This window comes from Pseudonaja textilis, chromosome Z (assembly GCF_049901715.1).
Source record: "Pseudonaja textilis isolate UNSWEBS1 chromosome Z, rPseTex1.2, whole genome shotgun sequence".
Classification (NCBI taxonomy): domain Eukaryota; kingdom Metazoa; phylum Chordata; class Lepidosauria; order Squamata; family Elapidae; genus Pseudonaja; species Pseudonaja textilis.
Window position 1 is genome coordinate 101,221,716 of NC_142008.1, and position 20,329 is coordinate 101,242,044.

Below are 20,329 nucleotides of genomic sequence, written 5' to 3' on the forward strand. Positions count from 1 at the left end.
AGTTGTTCAATGCTGGTGTCCTAAGGACTAATGGCTTTTCAAAAGTAGTTGCTACTCTTTGTTTCTTTCTCCCTCCTCCCAACCCCTCCACCCCCCCCAAAAAGACCTCAAGATGAAAAATATGAAAACAATGGTTCACGGAGGTTTTCTTGTCCCCACCTCACATAAACAAAGAGGTGGTAGAAACGAATGTAGATGTAACAAAATCTAAAAGTGGAACCACCATTTCCCAGTTATAAGTTTTATAAAATACATGAATATACTTAGCTCTAGTCTTTTTTACTTTAGGTGGAGTGATTTGTATACTTGCAGTGGTAGAGTTTTTGTGTAATTTATCATGATTATGAATCTGTTAAGTGAAAAAATGGTACTGGAGAGTAATATATTTTTATACCTATGCCACTGGATAATTAGCTTGGCCCACTGAATGTAAGCTGCATTTGTATAGAAATTGATTTAATGGACATTGAAAAGCCTGCAGTATATTCTAGGGTGAGAGACTATTTCCAACAATCCTGGTAATGCACACACAAGTTCATGGGTTACACCATGGCACGCACAAATGGGAGCCTGATGGTACTAGGCCTTATGTAGGAGTGGGCATACAGCCAGAAGCCAGCAATCAGCCTTCTGCAAATCTCTAGGACTGCATAACACCCATAAATCAAATGCAGCAACACTTGTTAAGATGTATACATGAATGTACAAATAAAGGAAATATCTGCATCTCCTGTATGGACAAAGAGGACAAGTATCATTATTTTAAAGTAGTTCACTCTATAATAGAAAGGAAATCTTCCAGAGAGTCGATGCTTCAAGTCCCATCAGCTTTGGTCTTTTTCAGGCTTAGAACTCATAGGATTTCTGTCTCAAATTATCCTTGGCGGCTGGAGCTATAGCTGGAATCCAACAACGTTCAGAAGCCCAAAATTTCTCATGTCAGAGAACATTACTTAGAGAACCATAGAAATGCCTTCTATGAACATTATCTGTGTCAAGCCAATGAGCTACCTTGAAAATTCAAAATACTTACTGGGATGATGCCTAACTGGGTTATATATTGTTTTCACTACAATTTGGGTTACAATTCCGCTTACATTTACTGGTGAGTAAGTCCTATTTAATTCAACAATGTTTTCCTTCTCTATAGACATGCATAGGATTGTGCTGATTTATTTTTTTCAACTTATTGTAATGAAATCCATAGACAAAATATTTGGCCCTCTTTGAAGGTAGACAATATCTCAACTTGCCCAAGAAGAAAATTGTCATTTTAGAGTTTGAAGAAACTTCCACACAGAATGTAAGTGCAATCTCTCACGTCAAGGAATCAGATATGAAATTATGGGATGGAATGGCTGGCACTGCAGATGAGTAGCTTTGGACAATTGGATAAGAGCCACAGCAGACCATCTGACCTAGCAATCATTCCCCTCTTATCAGAATGGCCTTTCCCAGTCTGGTGCCTTCCAAACATGCTGGATTTCAGTTCTGATAATAGCCAAGCCATGTTGGCTGAAGGATTATGAGAACAGTTATATACATCTGAAAGTCCCAGTTTTTTTTTTTTTAAAAATCATTACTAAGTTACACCTAGTCAGTGCTCCATATTTAGCGAAGCATAAAGACACGTTTAGATGCAAAATGACAGCTACTTTTTGAGCATTTGAAAAGTTGCTCATCTCCGCTATAACTATGAATCACAGTTTACAAACCACAATGTCTTGTTCGTACACTGCATTCAACCAAGAGCAAATACACCAGAATACAACTTACTACAATGTGTGAACTGAGTCACTGCGTGAATGGCAAAGGCACTTGCTTTAGTTGTGTTAGCATAAGCAGAAGGCTACTGAATTAGAGAGATGATATGGAGGAACAGTGGTGGTGTATCCTACTCAAGTCTTCTGGTTTTCTATCATTAGAAACCATATTTGTTTTGATGCTTTCCCATTTAGGGTGGGGTGGAGAAAGGTGGGCAGGCAGGCCCATCTGAGAATGATGACATACCATAACGTTGCCCATTCTGAGCCTGATGTCCCTCTAGTCTACAGAAGATAGAAACGGAAGTTCCAACACATCTGAAGAATACCCAAAAGGCTGCTGTAATTAACGCTACAGGTGGTACTGATACTCTACATCACCAAGATACCTTTCCTAGCAAATATATAATGTACTGCTTCTCATTTCACATGAAACTTGATTTTCCTTACTACTCCTCAGTTCTAAATATACATTTGTAGATATTAATTTTTTTTTAAAAAAAGTAATGAAATTCAGAAATGGTAAGAGCTAAATGATAAGGAACAACGATGCCTTCTGTATTGAATGGTCCAGTTTGATCATGATACTTTTAAATATCCAAATCATAGCACGAGGAAGAAGTACATTACAGTACCTAGCAGTATTTAGGCTGCCACAAGTAGATCTTGGTGGGACAAAGTGTGCATTACCAAGTTGATGGGGGAAGTCTCCAATCCTCCTTATATCTCTCCCCAAGCAGAAAGCTTTTGGCTAATGTGGTGATGAAAAGAAGCTATCTTCAGGCATGCACTGTTTGATAAACCAGGGCAACAGATGGTATTGAAACAGTGGTTTTCATTGCCACAGAAGGAAAAACAGGAAAGAAAACAGAACATAGCACTGTCAAGACACGACATTCCACTCATCATAACTATAAGAATAATTATAGGAAAATCTGGAAAGAAGTATCACTCACACATGCACACCATGGAACATTTGGGAGGACTAAACCTGAACAAATGCAGGAATCCTTAAAATAGACCCTGGCAAGGTTTCCATACGTGCAGCTAAAAATGTCACAGCCTTACATTCTACACAATTATCCCCTCCCAGTGCCTCCCCCTCCCACACACAACTTAGAAATCCCACAGCCCTGGTTAGTGAAAACAGTATCAAGCCCCACCTTTTCCTTTGTTTCATTATCCCTGCTATCAACTTTCCAAAGGAAAGGAGAGTTGGTACGAGTTAAAAAAATACTATTAAATAATACATCTGTAATAAAATTATATACCTTTTTTCTTTATATCCATTTCTTTTAAAAGCTAAAATTGCTCTGTTTCTATTTTCCCCCTCTTTTTGGCTGGTGAAGTAACAGCAAAGAATTCTCTCCTTTTTCTTTTGCTTTGTTTTTTCTTTATGAATGGACAAACTTTCATCAAAACAGAGTTTTTACAAGTGATACAAGAAATCAAATTATTTACAATAAATGACAAGGAGTCTTTCAAACAATGACAGAGTTGGAGGAGGAAGAAAAATAGCGAAAAGAAAGAATGTCAAAGCATTGGTCATGAAACAGTCTACATATGCAAAACTTTTGTTACAAAAAGGATTTTATGACACACAGAGTGATCCAACCAAGGAGGTCCTTTGTAAATAGGCTTGCACGCATATATCGCATATATCGGTTGACAGATTGAGAACTGCAGGCATAAACAGGACATATACTGTAATTCAGATGTGCAAATCAAAGCACAGCTGAGTGATAATGCAGTCACACAGAACTGTACTGTGTTGGAAGTGAGTTAATGCTCATCCACAACGATCCCCAGGCTGGTGAGATATTCATGATTTCTTTGAACATGCCTGGTACAGGATCAGGGCCAAAACATGCATTGAGGCTGGGGATATATATGTGATTCCTTTCTGTCTTTATGTAGGATAATTGTTAACTAGATGGCAAACGAAAAAGGGATAGGACTGAGGAGGGATGGTGTAAAAATGAACTTACAAAGAAATTAAGGCATTAACAAAAATGACTTAAAGGCACACTTTTTCCCCTTTCTCCCTACCTTGGGAGCTTTTTCTAGAGCTTTAACCAGAACTATATAAATTGAGGAACAGCTTAGTGCTGAGATGAATAGAGATTTAGGCAACAAAGGTAGCATTAAATCCAAATATTTATGAATCTATTTTGGGGATAGGAAAGAGAATGAAAACATTAAAAATGGCAAAGTCGGGGGAAAAGGCATTTGAAAATTCAGGGCCAGGGGAGGGATTTTCAACCCCAATTCATTTTGCAAACAACCCAGGAGAGAGGAATGCTTTTTCAGGGTCAGATTTAGGAAAAGGGTGAAGTGGGCAAGTCTGGCTCAATGCAAACTGTAAATATGGATGGCTTGCCTAGGATAGTAGAACCTCTGGGGCTCCGTACTGCATAGGAAAATTCTCCTGTTCTAGACTCTAAAATGCAAGAGGCATCTGTGGGTCCCTTAGTTCAGTCTGCAATCCATTTCTCTTTCATTCCAAACAAATGAAGGAGGAAAAATTATATATTCACCTATGTAGAAGAGGAAAGAGATAATGAAATTGAATTACAAGAGTTGGAGATGACCAATAAGATCATTAAAACCAACAATTCCTTGCGCAGAATCTGGCATCCAGATTCAAGATTCTGAATAACTATTTAGGATCCAAGTGTACACTGGAAAAAAATTATTGAGGAAAAATACACTTCTTTGACACTTCTTACTTAACTGTAGGTATGAGAGACAAAGAGATAGAAAGTATTTTTTTCTCCTCAAAAAGCAAAACGGCTTTTCCAGTCCTAAAAAAGGGGACAGGTTTAGTGTCCAATGGAGGAAGGAATGGGGGGAGGGAATGACATCTGAAAAGGGAATAATGGAGATGTCCATGTGAAAAGCCCCCTTACCAAGTTCCTTCACAAATCTCCAAAGAGTCAGGACAAAATGGTGATGCTGGTGAGAACAAATGCTTGGAGACTGACGCGATTACGCACACACACAGAGGCTCATTTTGTCCAGTGCAACTCTTTTTTTTCCTTTTTTTTTCTTTTTAATAGATAAAAAATAATAATTTTGTTGTTGTTTTAACGAACTCACAAATGATCAATTAAACCCACAGAGTGACAGCTACAGAAATTGAAGTCTTGGCACTTCACAACACTGGTTCAGCCTCCATTGGCTCTTCTACTGATCTGTAGGAAGAAGGGGCAAAAAGAGATGGCGATTAATGGTCTTTCTCTGTTGCGGAGTTAACACAGCTATTGGCTGTGCTGAAAGAATTTTCAAGGGCTGCTCTGATTAGTAGCAGGGGCCACTACAACTACTTTGAATTGTTAGTTCAATTCAAGGACTTTGTTCTGGGTGGAGGTGTGGCCCAATGACAGTTAGGCTAGACCTAGCACCTTCCAGATGGGCTTTGACCACTACTTGTGTACTCATCCTAATTTCTGACAAATTGAAGGACCCACACACCACACTATAAAGACTAAGACAGTATCTCTCAATCTCGGCAACATTGGTTAATGCAAAGCATGAAAAGACAGGCAGTGCTCCTCTTCCTAGTGGATCTGGGCATGCAGAAGTAATTCCTGCCCTCCAGAAACAGTGGTACACATGGTGTTGGGGCAACCTGTCAGGCAGATTAGACCTTCAAAACGAAACCCCCCTCACAAACAGACACTTGCCATCTCCTGAAATGAACCTACCGGACACCACAGTCTGCTTTTCCCTGCTCTGTGTCCACTGACAGTGATGCCATCGCATTGACGGTCTCCGCTTCTTCTGCTTCTCCCTTCTGCGCCTCCAGCAACGAGCAGCCAACAATTGCTGCAGAACTTTTCACTGAATTCCAGTGTTTGCCTGTGATACAATTGCCAAGCATTAGGTTAGAAATTCTAGTACTTGGTTGAATTCCAGCCTTGTCGACTTGTCTACTGTTTCCAAACCTATCACACTATCAATGAAATTACACCTTTGGGATCTTTATAGGAACACATCTTAGTATAATCAGGCCTATAATCAACCACTTGCTATGGTCATGATTAAAGAGATTAATTAAAATAAATGACTAGCATCCCTAACAAATCTTGAATAGGACTACAAAGTTAGAACTAGCCAGTTAAGTATAGCTTAGAGATGAGGGATTTCGGGCGTGCTCTCCTCTAGTATCTAAAGATTGCTGGAAAAGTAGCAAAACAAATCTGATGCACGAGAAAGCAGGACTAGGACAATGGGGTGGTGCAAGCAAGAGGATTTGTACTAAAATTCAGAGAAACATCTAAACTACTGCTTCAAAAGATCGTGGACTTCTCTAGTATTTGAAGGAGATGCTGGAAGGCCATTTGTTTGGGCTACTGTAGCTGATGTTTCTAGGGAATTGAACTGAATGGCTACTGAGCCATGTTTAAACCCTAAATGTTATGGCTCTGAATTAGGTGGTAGCATCCCGGCCCACAACCCCACATATATTAAAATGTTGAAGGTTTTTATTTTATATTACTATTTTTTTGCAACATTAATTTTAGGTTAGTTGAGAATATTGCAGATGCCCTGTTGAACATAAAGGGCAACCTGCCCCTTACAAGCATATTGTCAGTCCCTGTTCTTCATACCAACATGTTGACTAGGGAATTCTGGGAATTAAAATCTACATTACTTAAAGCTAGAAAGATTAATAAGCGTTGCTGCATATTACACAGCTATAACCCTATCCTGGATGTAGAATAAATCACCAGTTCAAGCTTTTCTTTAACAAATCTCTTTTTTCCATTAGAAAATGCAACATGAAGCCAAAAGCATGCCCCAAAAACTTACTCTGGATTTCAATGACATTCTCCAATGTAGCTATGGCATTTGAATTAGGTTTTTGTTGCAACAGAGCTTGATCCAACTGTTCCAGCTGCAACAAAGGAAACTTGAGTTTAGTTTTTTGATCTCCAGTCTGGATAGAAGTCATAAGAAAAGATAAATAGTTCAAATAAATGGGAGCCCAAGACAAAAGGAGCACGTGAAAATAATTGGGGAAATGGTGACAAAAAAAGCCAAAACAGTTCTAGGTCTGTTTCCCACAAAGCCTTCATGTACCATTCCATCCATTTAATATTGTGAATTTATGACCTTTGTTTCTATTTAGAATTGATTGACATTTGTGTTTTATTTGTATGATTATATTTAATAATAAGATACCCATGTTTAAATATAACAATTTCCATGTCTTCTTGTGCTCTGCCTCTAATACTTGTATATACATACAATTCATCAAGTCTTTATTATTTTGCAGCTGAAAATCGTATTTCTGAAAGCCATATTGTTTCATATATGTTATAAATGCATTCAGGCATAGGCTGAATTCCAGGATATCTACTGACCAAAGAAAGTATGAATCTAGTTTGGATGTTTCCATCAAAGGAGAATCATGGAAGGACGTGTTCTATAGTTTCTACCTCTCTGGTATCAATGGGGCAAAACTTTTCAGGCAATGGATTTTTTTTTTTGTATTTACAATTCAATACTGCAGAGGGGAGAACACAGCATTGGCCACGAGAGAAAGCTTTTTGAACAGTCCAACACCAATATATTGTTACTGTTACCTCGCTGATAGGAAAGTTGGATCTTTCCCTAGATCAGCTTGCCTCTCTGTATTCTTTAACATTTGCTTCAAGGATTGTTTTGCCTGATCATGTTCCATTTTAAGAACTGTGGAGGGAGAATAGACTAAATTTGAAATGTTAAAATCCACAGCCTTGATTCATATAGGTTGGGTTTTTTCCCCCTGAAGATTAATGGTGCTAAGAGAAAGAAGCTGACTTTGATAAAAGGTTTACAGATGCACTCTGGACTCTGTCTCCTCTCATAGGTGTGCATTTGGGACACACACACACAGCATGGTATCTGGAGAGCTGTTCTGATGAATTTAGATTGTACCCTTTCCAGAGAGGTGAAACACAAAGCCATGGGCCGGGGGGAGTCAACCAAAGTCCCATAAAGGAACTGGGCTCGAGGCTTAGCCTGAAAAAGTTTGAGTGTGGCTGGAACATACTATCTTCCCTTGGATCGGAACAATTTAAGGATGGCATTGGCAGATCTTTGTCCAATAGCAGTGTCACATTTGCAGTGGGCTCTCCTCAAGCCAGTGGCATGCATGACTACTCCTAAATACTTAAAAAGCCAGTCACTTGTTCTATTTTGTGGCCATTAATGCTCCATAAACGGAGTTTTGGCAAAAGACATAATCTTGGTTTTCTGGTAGCTTATTTTCAGATTTTCATTACTGTAATATGGATGAAAATTCCCAGAGCTCTTTTGAGTCTGTTGGTCTAGGAATAACCACAATTGGTTGTCTGCATAGAACAGCAGGGAAATGCTGTGATCCCACAGTTTAGGAGGATGGAAATTTGGATCATTTGGATATGCCCTTGATATAGAAGCTGATAAGCAGAGATACTAAAATATATTCCTGTTTTATCCCCTTTTGAGTTGTAACTGGTTTTGAGAGAACCCTTGCACATTTGTACCTGGCTTGAATTAAGCGAAGAAGGCTACAACTGCTTCATGAGGCTTCTGGATTTGGTCCTGGATACAGGATCAAAAACTACCTTAAGAAATACTTTATATAAATGAAGAATTCGGGACTATTAGAGGATATTAGATTTTGTAAGAAAATAAAATTATTTATTTTGCTTTAATGTCTTTATTTCTCCCCATACACTTCTTCTGATATGTTTATATCTCATAAATTCTGCACATATATCTAAAAGATATCTGCATTTTCCCTCCTATCCATTTTCATAGCTCATTCATTTTTTTCTCTACCCCTGATTATTAGAAGCCTTCTTACATATATTGATCCATTTCCTATATACAAAAATAGATATTTTGTCAATTTCAGGATGGCCCTTGTGTAAACAACATTAAAGATGTCATGAGTCAACTAAGTGAATGCCTTCTTGTTAAAGACATGTTCTTTCCTAAAGGATAGTCCTTTTAAAGATATCTTATTAGAGATTTGCTTCCTGGCACATGGGACCTATACCCACTCTGCATTCATAATATTTGTTAAAGATGATGCATTTTGCAAGGCTTTAACAATTATTTTTTGTCTTGACTTTAATACTAATACTAAATTACTATTTCTTGTAATAATACTTAGCTACCTTTGTTTTAAATAGAAAGACACTCAATTGTCACCACTTTGAATTACTTGCAAAAATAAAATAATAAAGCCAGGTACAAATAAATATCTTTTGATGTTTCCATTCCAAGCCCAACTGAGACTTTTCCAGCACCCTCTTTTATGTATTACATGTATTCACCTCAATGCCAAGCAAGGCAGAGACACAGGCTTCAGAGGCATCACAGATGGCAGTCAGATCATGACCCCCTTCTAAAGCTAGGACAACACGTCCATCTGCTAGATCCATCAGTTGTTTGGTCAGGTGCCCAAAACCTACATGATCAAGAAGGAAAATGAATTAGTGATTTCTGTGTTAGCTTTTACGTTGCTCTTTGCTACAAATGGAAGAAAGCCAAGGGTGTCTATTTTGATGAAAAACAGTTATCTTCAACATTTAGACGGTGATCAAGTTACTTGGAACCTGAAAGTAGGCTAAATAGTCTTTAAGGCACTACCCAGGACTATCTGTGCTTTGGGTTTTTAACAATGCTTGTATGGGACATACACTTCAAAAGATCAAGGAAGTAGTGATAAATTATCTCCATGGAAAAATCATTAGATAAAAAGAGCTGCAGCTCCAACAATTGTGGCATCATTTAAAAACATGGAAAGACCCAAGCTTTTCTTGGCACTGCAATAAAGGAAAGGTGTGTCAGAAAAGCTATCACTTGTAAAAAGTAAATAGCTGAATTATTGTCAATAAGACATCCTCCTATATTCATACCATTTTTGAAATTCTAATCTGACAAACGCCTTTTGTTAAGGTTAGGAAACCTATGGAGACACTGAAATCTTAAACAAACTACTTTAGCTCCATAGTGGAAGTTAACAGGGTAATCTATTCCTATCTTTCCCAACTAGTCTGTGAATAGTTTTCTCTATTTATAAACTAAAAGGGACCTTGCCCTACGTTCCTCACACTCACATTTGGCTGTGACAGAATATCCACCCAGTGGGGACAAGTGTCCCTCAACAGCATCGAAGCCAGCAGAAACAAGGACCATATCTGGAGAGAACTCGTGGGCTATAGGCATCACCACAGTCCTGGAGGACACAAAACAGCTCTCAGATTACTCTTAGGAACAGGAGGCAGGACAGCATTAATTCTGGATTAATTGCAATATATGGATTAGGAAAATTCCAGGCATTTTAGCTTTCCCATTTGAGTCTTTGTAACTTTCTCCAATGCACTTATTTAAACTGGCTACATATTTGTAGACAAGCCTTCCTCAATTTGGCATCGTTCATAATTTTAACTTCCACAATGAATTACCAGCCTGGCTTTTGGCCTTGAATGCTAGAAATCAGAGATGAAGAACAATCATGGGCTATTAGAAAATTTCTCCTAACTGTAGCCAACAATTTTTAGAGTGGGAACTGTGTTAGTCTACTAAAGCAAAACCAACAAGCAAATCCTGTGCCCCTGGATTTAGCATAACATAAGCATAACATGAATAAACCAATGCTCCATAAAAAAGTATTTATGAAGCCTGCAATACCAATAGGCAGAGGTAGTCCCCTCATCTCATTAGGAAAAGCCTTGGACTATCCAGTTGTTAAAATACCTAAGAAAATTTTGTCTCCTAGAATTTTGCCACAAAGAAAAAGAGGAAGAAATGCATTTGGCAGTATTATGACACTATTGTCATGTAACCTTTACTTTGAAAATGACAAGCCACCCCTTGGCACCTTCCAGGAGAAAAACAGAATGTTCTGGGCTTACCAAAATATTCCCTGTTGGGCCACAAGCTTTACACATTCTTATTTATTGTGGATTGCAAACCTACCTGAAGGCTGTCAAATATTCCACATCACCAATAGGGGGATCCACTCCACCAGTCCAGGCAATGTTTACATTGTAACCTACACCCATCCCACTGCCAACCTAGAAGAAAGGAACATGGTGGATTACAAAAGCCCTCAGCCATGCTGAGAGCTGCCAAGGTGTGAGGGGGAAAGATATGTAAGAATAAATCCCAGTGAGGGGACCCACATGTTACCAGATTCAAGTGAGTAACAATAATAGGAGAATTGCTGATTAATCTCAAAGTATGGCAATGGGTGGGCAGATTGGTATAAATGTGGCTTGGGTAAACTTTACAAGCATTTAAGTATCAAACAATTATGACATATTTTAGGTAAACTATTTTTTAAAACTGTCTAGTGAATAAGGCATTAAGCTAGAAACCAGGAAAATGAGTCCCACCTTCGGTATGGAAGCTGTTTGGATAACTTTGGGCCAGATACAATCTCTCAGCCTAACTGACCTCACAAGGATTTGTTGGTGTGCAAAAATTAGGAGGAAGAAGGAGTATTGGGCATGTCCATGCTCTGAGTTATTTATAAAAATATTAAAGATAAGAACATCTAAAAAAAAGTTTGCAATTCACTCACATCTTATTAAAATTCACATGTTTTGTACGTTTTCCAAATTACACTTTGTATGTAATTTTCTTAAATGTAGCAGGGTTTTTGATACATAATCTTTAAATATCTACTTTTTATATAACCAATGTTCTTTCTCTTTCACACTCTGTTGTATACAATATCAGAGGTGTTGTTTAATTGAGACCAATATGTCAGGCCCAAACCAAGAATAACACATACAGTTTCTTCCAAGTTGAGTTTTTGTTTCATAGATACAGAGAAAATCTTGCCAGGTTGAGGCCTCTACTAACTCCATCTACAATATACTCTGAACACTACTAAGAAGGGGCTCTCTTCCATCACGTATAACATCTGAACCAAGTTGCCTCTTACTCCTCTGGAATAAACCCCCTCCCTCCTGGAAACCCATCTCCTTAGTATAGTCCATCTTCATGAACTATGTTTATACTGTGACCGATTCAATTTCAGAAGAGCATTCCCATTTTTTCTTTGTAAAGAAATGCATGGCAGATCTGTTTCCTATCAATATTGTTCTGCAAATACAACAGTCAGTGGAAAACTGCCAGCCATTCTCCTTTCCAAGCTTCACTATGGTGCAAAAGTTCTGCCATCTTCATAACAAGAAACAAATCAATGACTTCGTTCTTTTTTATCAGATTCAAAGTTTCTACTGGACGAGCCTCTTATTTCTTTTTTCTGCAATTCCTCTCCCTACTACAAGATCACATAGTATGAATAGAGGAGGCTTGCTTTGGTTTTTTCCCCCAATACAGATAATCCTTGACTTACAACAGTTAATTTCGTGACTGTTCAAAGTTACAATCACTAAAAAAGTGACTTATGACTCACTTTTCACATTTACGACAGTTGCAGCATCCTCATGGTCACATGATCAAAATTCAGACAGTTGGCAACTGACTCACACTTACGACAGTTGCAGAGTCATGGGATCCAATTTTGTGATCTTCTGACAAGCAAAGTCAATCGGTAAACCAGATTCACCTTAGCAACTGCAATGATTCAACAACTATGGCAAGGAAGGTTGCAAAATGGAGCAAAACTCACTTAAAAATGTCTCACTTAGCAACATAAATTTTGGGCTCAATTATGGTCATAAGTCAAGGATTACCTGTGCATATTTACTTCTCATTACACCCTGCCTTTTTTTCCTTCTTGTGTTTTTCTTCACTGAAGCAAACAGTTGGAACCCAATTCAAGGTGGAATTTTATTTCTCTACTCCAATTTCTGAAATATTTTGGGATTAAAAATATTTTAGTTTTTTAACCTACAGATTCCAAGCTGGTTCCACCTTTAGCACTTCTTGTTTTATAAATCAGATTTATTTGTTTTTTTTAAAAAGGAATGCACATACCTCCTCAGGAGCTCCACTGCCTGGGAAGAAATTTCCATTATCATAACGATGGAGAGAAATGTACAGAACACTGGGGTCGCTGTAGAATGCCTGCTGGGTTCCATTGCCATGATGGATATCCTATCAACACGAAGTAGAACTTAAGTAGAAGAAGCACCATGGTGCATGTAGGCAGCAAGACACTCACACCTCTCTTCAATTATATTGGGAGACATTAAATTTTTTAAAATGCACCTATGTAAGCTCATAAAATCATCAAATCTCGTAAGATGTTGGTGTTTTCGAGATCCAGTTTGAGCTTCTTCGGTGACAGACCGAAATCTGTGATTGTGTTCAGTTTCAATCTCTGCTCGCCGCTGGAGCGTCCCGAGCAGCTGGTTTCGGGACTAAGCCACCCCCATGGAGGTGGTGAAGAGGGGGGAGACTACCAGCAGGGTCGAGGAGAGCCACACCTCTCCTCCCCAGCTGGTCATTACTCCCTTTCCTGAAGGCGGTTGCAGTGGTGGTCAGAAATGGCCACCTCAAAGAAGAATCCAACCGGAAAATAATGTGCAGGAGGAAGATAAGAAGAGAAAGTTTTTGGCTGACCGGATTGAACTGGAAAAACAACAATACCCTGGAATTTGAATTATAAAGAACAACATTGTTCCCAAAGGAGACTTTGAAGCTGCGAATGAGAGAGGGAGGGGAAAGGATTTGTTTTTTTTTCTTTTCTTCCCTATATTGACAACTAAGAAATTTAAGCAAGAAATTGGCAAAAATCCACTTTGACAGTAACAGGTATTTAAGCTGAAAATAAAATGTCAAAGGGATAATAAAGATTTCTGGATTCTCAAAAACTTTTAAAAGAAGGAAAAAAACAAAAGGGTGGGATCTGGAAAAAGGGAGGAGACCACCTGGAAGTGAAAGGAATTAACAGTGAAACTTTAACAAGATTCCTAAAAGATACATTTTAACTGAAACTTTGTAACAAGATAAAAGAACCCTAGGAAGAGAAAGTGGAAAAAAGAAGCAAGAAAAAACAGCTTTGCATTATTTGGATTATTTGGTGATTTTTGGATTTTTGGCTATTGGATCTAAAGGACTAAAACTAACCAGGTGGTTGTTTAAAAGTTTTTAAAATGGTATCACTCTTGGAAGAATTGAGAATAGAACTTAAAAAAACAGAAAGAAGATGCACAAGAAGGAAGAGGTTCTTTTGGATTCGTATTTCAATTTTTAGAAATGGAGATCCTGAACTATGAGAAACAACAAGAAATGCCTGTAGAACAAGGAGGGTGGGACAAAGAAGAAGCCATCTTCAATGACCAAATATTTCTATGTTGGGAAAAGAAAGGAAAGGGGAGAAAGAGAGTGAAAAATTTAAGATCCGAAAAAACAATCCAAAAAAATAATAGTTTGAAAAGTAATTATAACATTAGGAAGAAACAGAAGAGAGGATTACAGAAGAGAGAATCAGAATTAAAGAGAGAAGGGGTCAAAAAGGGAAGGGAGAAGAAGAGGGAGAAGAGGGAAAGGAAAAGAAATTATAAAGGACAGAACCAGGACATAGAGAAACAGTGAAAATGTACAAGACACAGAAATAATGGGTGAAAACTTAATTGAAAGGGGGATTCTGCAAGGGTACATAAGATAGTATTGTTATATTACAAATAGAAATGAACTTTGAAAATATGAAACAAGTGTGATTAAAATGATAGATAAAATACTCATTGTAATGTAATGTAATGTTTAATAAATAAATGAAATAAAGAGAATGGAAGAATGAAATTAGGAAAGGAGGGGAACATTTTAATTATTATAAATGTGTTATAAAAATTTAAGTGAAGAGGAATATGAAAGAAACATGAAAAATTATGGAAATATTATAAGTGTTCCTAGAAGTATGATATCCTATTGAAAAGGGATGTTAAAGATTATAACTAAAATTAATGATAGAGCTGAATTGGAATAGAATAAGTATTTTATTTATTATTGTTATATATATATTTTCTCTTTAAGAACTTAGTGCGTATTTTAAGAATGTACCAAGCAGAATTCGACTGGAAGTTATGTGTTATATTGAATGTTATAATTGTAAAGGCATAAATTGAAGTTTAAATAAGAGTTGAATGGATAAAAATTAAAAAATACAATATTCCAATTAGTAACTAAAGGGGAAAATTTTGTTTAATGAGAAAAGAAAATACGAAATTGAAACAGGACAGACAAAGTATAAATATGATGACTAGAAAGGTACTGAAACTTAGAAAAAGAAATATATAATTGAATTTTAAAAGGAATGAGATAATTAAAAGTAAGATTGAGAAAACTAAGGGAAGGGAAAAATTATTGAGAAAATGTTAAAATAGTAATAAGATATGGAACAGAACACAAAGATGAATATGAAATTGAATTTGTGTCTGTATGGAGAAGTGATAACCCAGGACCATGCTATTCTCAAAAAAAGAAATTTTACTTGTATTATGTTCTGCGAAAACCCAAATAATTTTTTTATAAAAAAAAAGATGTTGGTGTTTTCATATAATTTGGAAAAGTTCAGACATGAATGCCAAAATTTCATAGGAGATTCATATTCTCACATAAGACTCAGAAGTGTGCTATGTGTTAAGTTCTATGACATCTAGGCTATTAAAATAGCATTATGATGAATTTGAGCATCTGAAAAAGTTGCTGATGCTACCTTACCTAAGATAAGGCCCAAGTCAGGATAGAGATAATGTCCAAAGAGGACATTAAAAGTTGATATAGGAACAGCTTCAGAAGAAATCCATGAGGTAGGACAAAGAGCCCTAAGATGAACCTTATTGTTCCATTAAAGATGGCGCTACTGATGGCAGCCTGAGTGAAATGTTCTCTAGCACTTCTGATATGTTTTTTTTTTAATTTCTGTGATTCTCTGCGAATTTCATGCTCAAGAGATCAGATTTTGAATATCAGACAATGGACTCTGAATAACAAGAAAGCTTTCTGGTTTTATTCCTCCCTTCTTTTCAAATGTGAATGAAATTCTGTTTGAGGGGATGGCAGTTAGAAAGAGGCAAAATTCTTTAACCTAAGAGAGTAAGTGACCAGAGAAGCGGGGGGAAAAAAAACACCTTACCCAATCCACAATGAGGATTTTACTGATGGCAAGCTTTTGTTGTAGAAGCTTAGCAGCAATGGCAACAGAGTTGAAGAAGCAAAAGCCCCTAAATAAAATGATAAAGAAGAAGGACATTATTGGACCAGGATAGATAAGTAGCATAATAATTGACATACTTTACCGGAATAGGGCTTCCCTAAGCCCAACATTCTCCATTACAGCAGGTAACCAGATTTCATGAAGGATAAACTCATAGGTAGAGGGTTTTTCTAAGTGATTCTAACAGGTAGTAGATTCAGTATCTCACCTCTCCAATTAGTATTAGGATAAAGCCTTGCCTAAAACCCTAGAATGCTCCTGCCACTAAATAAAGGAAACAATGGCACTTCAGTTTGATACCATGTAGCATCTATTCTTATTTGACCTTTAAAAATGCTACTTACATTACAGAATGCTATGAAAAAAAATCCTCTAATCTTATCACCTTTTATACATCCATTTTCCAAACATATTTGGGGCTATGGATGTCTAAGTAGAGTAAGTAAATAATTTTTTTATTAACAGATCAAATATGAAGTTCTACTCAAGAAGGAAGAGATGGAATTTCATTTGAGAAGAAGGCACATAAAATAGCTTTTTTAAAAATGCATCTTTGCTTATTTCACTTTCCCAAAAGAGTGTATTTTAGAAAATGTAACATTTTTTAATTTTGCAGTAGTTAAATGTAGATATTTTCCCCTCACTTTCTAGTGTACACTTACATAGCAGTAGATTCTTCTGCATGGTGACCTGGTGGTCGGATGATAGCATATCCATTCTAAGGATGAAAAAGTCATGTATCTTTAATAACGTGTTGATTACATTGTGCTTAGCACACAACTACTTTTAATGCACTTTCTGTCAATGGATTCAAAGAAGAATTTACCTTAAGTTCCCCTGATGCCACTTTAAAGGCCAGCTCCAGCAAACAGCCAACAGCCATTCGGACTGCACTGGATGAATGCATCTCATTCCACACTGTGTCACTGTCAACCTGCCATGAAAGTTTATCATAGATCACAGGAGTTGTAGAAGCTAAAGAGTAAATCCATCCAAGTTAGCCTGATCATTCCCTTCTTTGATTTCCATCCTGCTTTTAGTTTAGAAATTCACACACAATACTTGTTCCTTTGATTTTTTTCCATAATAACACCGCAAGGGGTGGGGTTAGATGAGTGATTGACCCAAAGTCATCCAGTGAGTTTCTGTGACTGAGCATGGACAAGAATTGAGATTTCCTCATTTCTAGGCCAACACTTTAACCATTACTTCACACTCAGAGCAGTAGATTTTGTCCTATCTATGAAAGGCTTTAGGAGATGAGGGAAGTAACCACTTGCTATTTGGTAAGTTATAGGAATGGTGTTGTAATGAGGAGATTTGTGTACGAACAGTCCTTTGTGGGCTTATCTTCCTAAGCAAACAAGCCACCCAGAATTACCTTGAGGTCTATAATTTTATAAATAAAATAAAAATAAAACCGTTTGAATAAGTGCACACAGGATTCAGGAAAGTGACAAAGATACATCCTTTCCAACAGGCTTCTAAATTGCTAACTAGAGTCCCTATGGATTTTACTCTGTTAGTTCTTGCCAACTATAGTGGCAGTGCTCTTCTCAGTTTCAAGGTCATTAAGCCAGCGCTGTCTGAGGTAGCCAGCATGATGTCACGGAGCAATGTTAGCTTCCCACCGTAGTGGTACCCATTTATCTAGTCACATTTCCATGCTTTCAAACTTTAGGTGGGCATGAGCTGTGGCGAGGATGGGAGCTCACCCTGTCGTGTGGCTGATAAGCCCAGCTTCTTAATTGCTGAGCCACTGCAGTGCCGCAGATTGTTAATAAAATTGATTTCATGATATTGATGTTTAATTTTACTCTAGTTTTAACATTCTTTTTATTTTTGTATTTTATAATTTGTATTTCAATTTGTATGTATTTCAATTTGTATGTCTTGAGTGCTGGATAAAAAGACAGGATATATATTCCATTTAAAAAAATAATAGAAATAAATGAGAGATGCAGCTGAGGCCTCATTCATCCCTTCATCTATTGCTTGCAAGCAATAGATAATTGCTATATAGGATTCTTGTGGGCATTCAATAGCATGTTGGATAAAGATAAGAAGCAACAAACCCAAAAGGAATGATTTTAGAGCCATTTCAGTACAGTTCAAGGACACATGAAAAGATCAAGAAGATGCAATTAAAACATAATATAGAGAACCATCTTATACCAAACTCAATCTTTTATCCTCTGGGTTTCATATTGCAGCTCTACAGGCTCTCAAGCAGGGTCATGCTCCATCACAGATGAAAACTACATCTGCTTGCTACTGACTTGAAGCTCTATTCCCAGAAATTAAATAAATTGCATAGCAGAAATGAAGCTTTAAGCTAGAATATGGGAGGCTTTCATTTCCTGCCATCTGATTTCCCTGGCAACTGTATTTCACTCACCCCGATTCCACCACACGGGAGGACAGCATACATCTTCTGACTAAGGGGACCTTAGAGGAGAAACAAAGAAGGGAAAAGGGGGTATGAATGCCACATATATACCAATTACGTTGTACATAAGATTAATTCATTTCTTTCACATTTTTTGTGTCTATTGTTACTGTCATTGAAAGAACAAAATCATAATCTTTATCAATACAGGATTCAACTGGGTAACCTTACATTCCAATTTTGAAAAAGCCTAAACTCTAAAATAGATAAACAGGCATAGATCAAAGAGCCCCTCCCCTTAGCTTCTATCTAATTTCCCCTAAAATTGGGACTCTTCCCATTAGGTGCAAATGCTCCCTTTGTTTTGCATCATTGCCTTACTCATCATACCTCCCAATGCTGGAAAATACATTCCCCTGCCACCAAAAGTTTTCCCATCTGATACAGAAGTTTGAAAAGACAGACTTTACCAGACATTATATTAAAAAGATGGCCTACAGACTGCCCTTTCTAATATTTTCTGCTTGTAAGCATACACACAAATAAAGCAAAATTCTGTACATTCTGAAATTTTTAAAGAGAAGTGGGGAGCAACATTTTGCATTATGAAAATAGAACTATATAAAATGGTAGATATCCTACCTAGTAATTTCTTGTTGTCAAGTTTTTGTCTGTTCAAGGGGCTTGTTCCATATAGTAATGTGTGGTGTTCCGAATGGACAGCCTGGATTTCATCCAATGTTGCCTTCCGGCCTCGGATTCTCTAAGTAACAAAAAAAAAATGGGTAAAGACATTAGACAGAAAACTTGAAATATTGAACTTTGAAAGGATTTTGAACAAGAATCCAGTCTAGTACTAGATTCTCCTTAAGTTACATTTACTAACACGGATGTCTTGTACTTGTCCATGCTTTGATAGTAAGGTTTATTCATTTTTTATTATTTTCAAGCTAAATATCTAAATTTGGCTTATCTATTAAGCTTTTCTCTTTCCAGCCTTTCTAATATTTCATTTCAGGCTAACAATGGTGGAGAAATCTTCAACTTCCCCTCTTCGCTGCCTGAGTATTCATGAATGGCTTAGGGCCCATGTCAACATTGCAATCAAAATTTATAAGCTCAATGCTTTCTTTCAAAAACAAAATCAAGGATCACTTTAATACTGTTCAATATGAAATTATTTTATGGAAAAATGAATTCTTTGTTCTGGCTTCAAAACAAAGGCTTCCTTTTTTTGAGTTGCTTTTCTATTCTGGTTGGGCTTTATTTTTTGAATAAAACCCGTGACGTAGCACACACATATAATGTATGGTTCTTACAGGCAAAAGCATTGCCATTCCTTTAACTGAATTTCCTTTATGGCTTTCTTGGAAATATTTGCCAGAAACCTTCCCCTGACAAGTGTTTTGATGGTGGCATGACCTTTGGGATATTTCTCTACCACAACTGTAAGACCATTCACACTGCCTTGCATTAAGTCAGATCACTGATCCATTTGCCAAAATACAACTTTTTTTGACTGTCAACAGTCAAAAGTTTCAGGCAAAGATATTTTCATCTCTTGTTACCAGAGATATTTTCATCTCTAGAGCTCATTACCACCACTTGACAGATTTCAGTACCTGAAACCTGTATGGAAAGCATTCACTTGCCTTCCCCAATCTCAGCCTCTTATTTAAGCTGTGTGGTCATCGACTCCCAGAATATCCCATGTATGTAATTTCTACTTGCTGAAAAATCTGGGAATTGAACTCAGCACACCTGAGAAGTGACCAGATTGGGGATATCTGTAGTTGTAGCTGAATCTAATTTCCTGGAGAAATGTGTGAATTAACAATGAAAGCAAAGGTAAATTCAAGAAAGAAAATACTCATGCAAGTTTCTGGAAAGCAAATGACCTTATCAGTTGATAAAAGCAGTTTAATCTCTTATCTGCCTTATTTGTTGGTTCTTTCTCTGAATAAATCTTCTTAAAAAAAATTCCCCAAAGAATATGACACAATCAACAGTTTGTCTGCCTTATTTTTTAGAGTGAAACTAGGATTATTGAAAAATGTT

The 20,329-nt window shown here is 37.1% G+C and overlaps 1 protein-coding gene across 12 annotated transcripts in view; it reads right to left on the bottom strand.

Moving 5' to 3' along the window:
- Nucleotides 1–3,133: 3,133 nt before the first annotated feature.
- The window catches only part of HDAC5 (histone deacetylase 5), a 134,029-nt gene continuing 116,833 nt past the window's right edge, over nt 3,134–20,329 (bottom strand). For 10 of the 12 annotated variants that reach the window (XM_087916396.1, XM_087916391.1, XM_026710830.2 and 7 more), the window contains 12 exons: nt 18,914–19,034; nt 18,281–18,330; nt 16,709–16,816; nt 16,545–16,600; nt 15,802–15,889; nt 12,699–12,818; nt 10,725–10,822; nt 9,863–9,981; nt 9,077–9,210; nt 6,579–6,663; nt 5,471–5,624; nt 3,134–4,957 (listed from right to left, as the gene is read on the bottom strand). In XM_087916396.1, the coding sequence (XP_087772522.1) occupies nt 4,918–4,957; nt 5,471–5,624; nt 6,579–6,663; nt 9,077–9,210; nt 9,863–9,981; nt 10,725–10,822; nt 12,699–12,818; nt 15,802–15,889; nt 16,545–16,600; nt 16,709–16,816; nt 18,281–18,330; nt 18,914–19,034 (1,173 nt within the window). In that variant the 3' untranslated portion in view covers nt 3,134–4,917. The remainder of the gene's footprint in view (nt 4,958–5,470; nt 5,625–6,578; nt 6,664–9,076; nt 9,211–9,862; nt 9,982–10,724; nt 10,823–12,698; nt 12,819–15,801; nt 15,890–16,544; nt 16,601–16,708; nt 16,817–18,280; nt 18,331–18,913; nt 19,035–20,329) is intronic. The other 2 variants (XR_015740096.1, XR_015740097.1) reach the window with 1 other exon arrangement.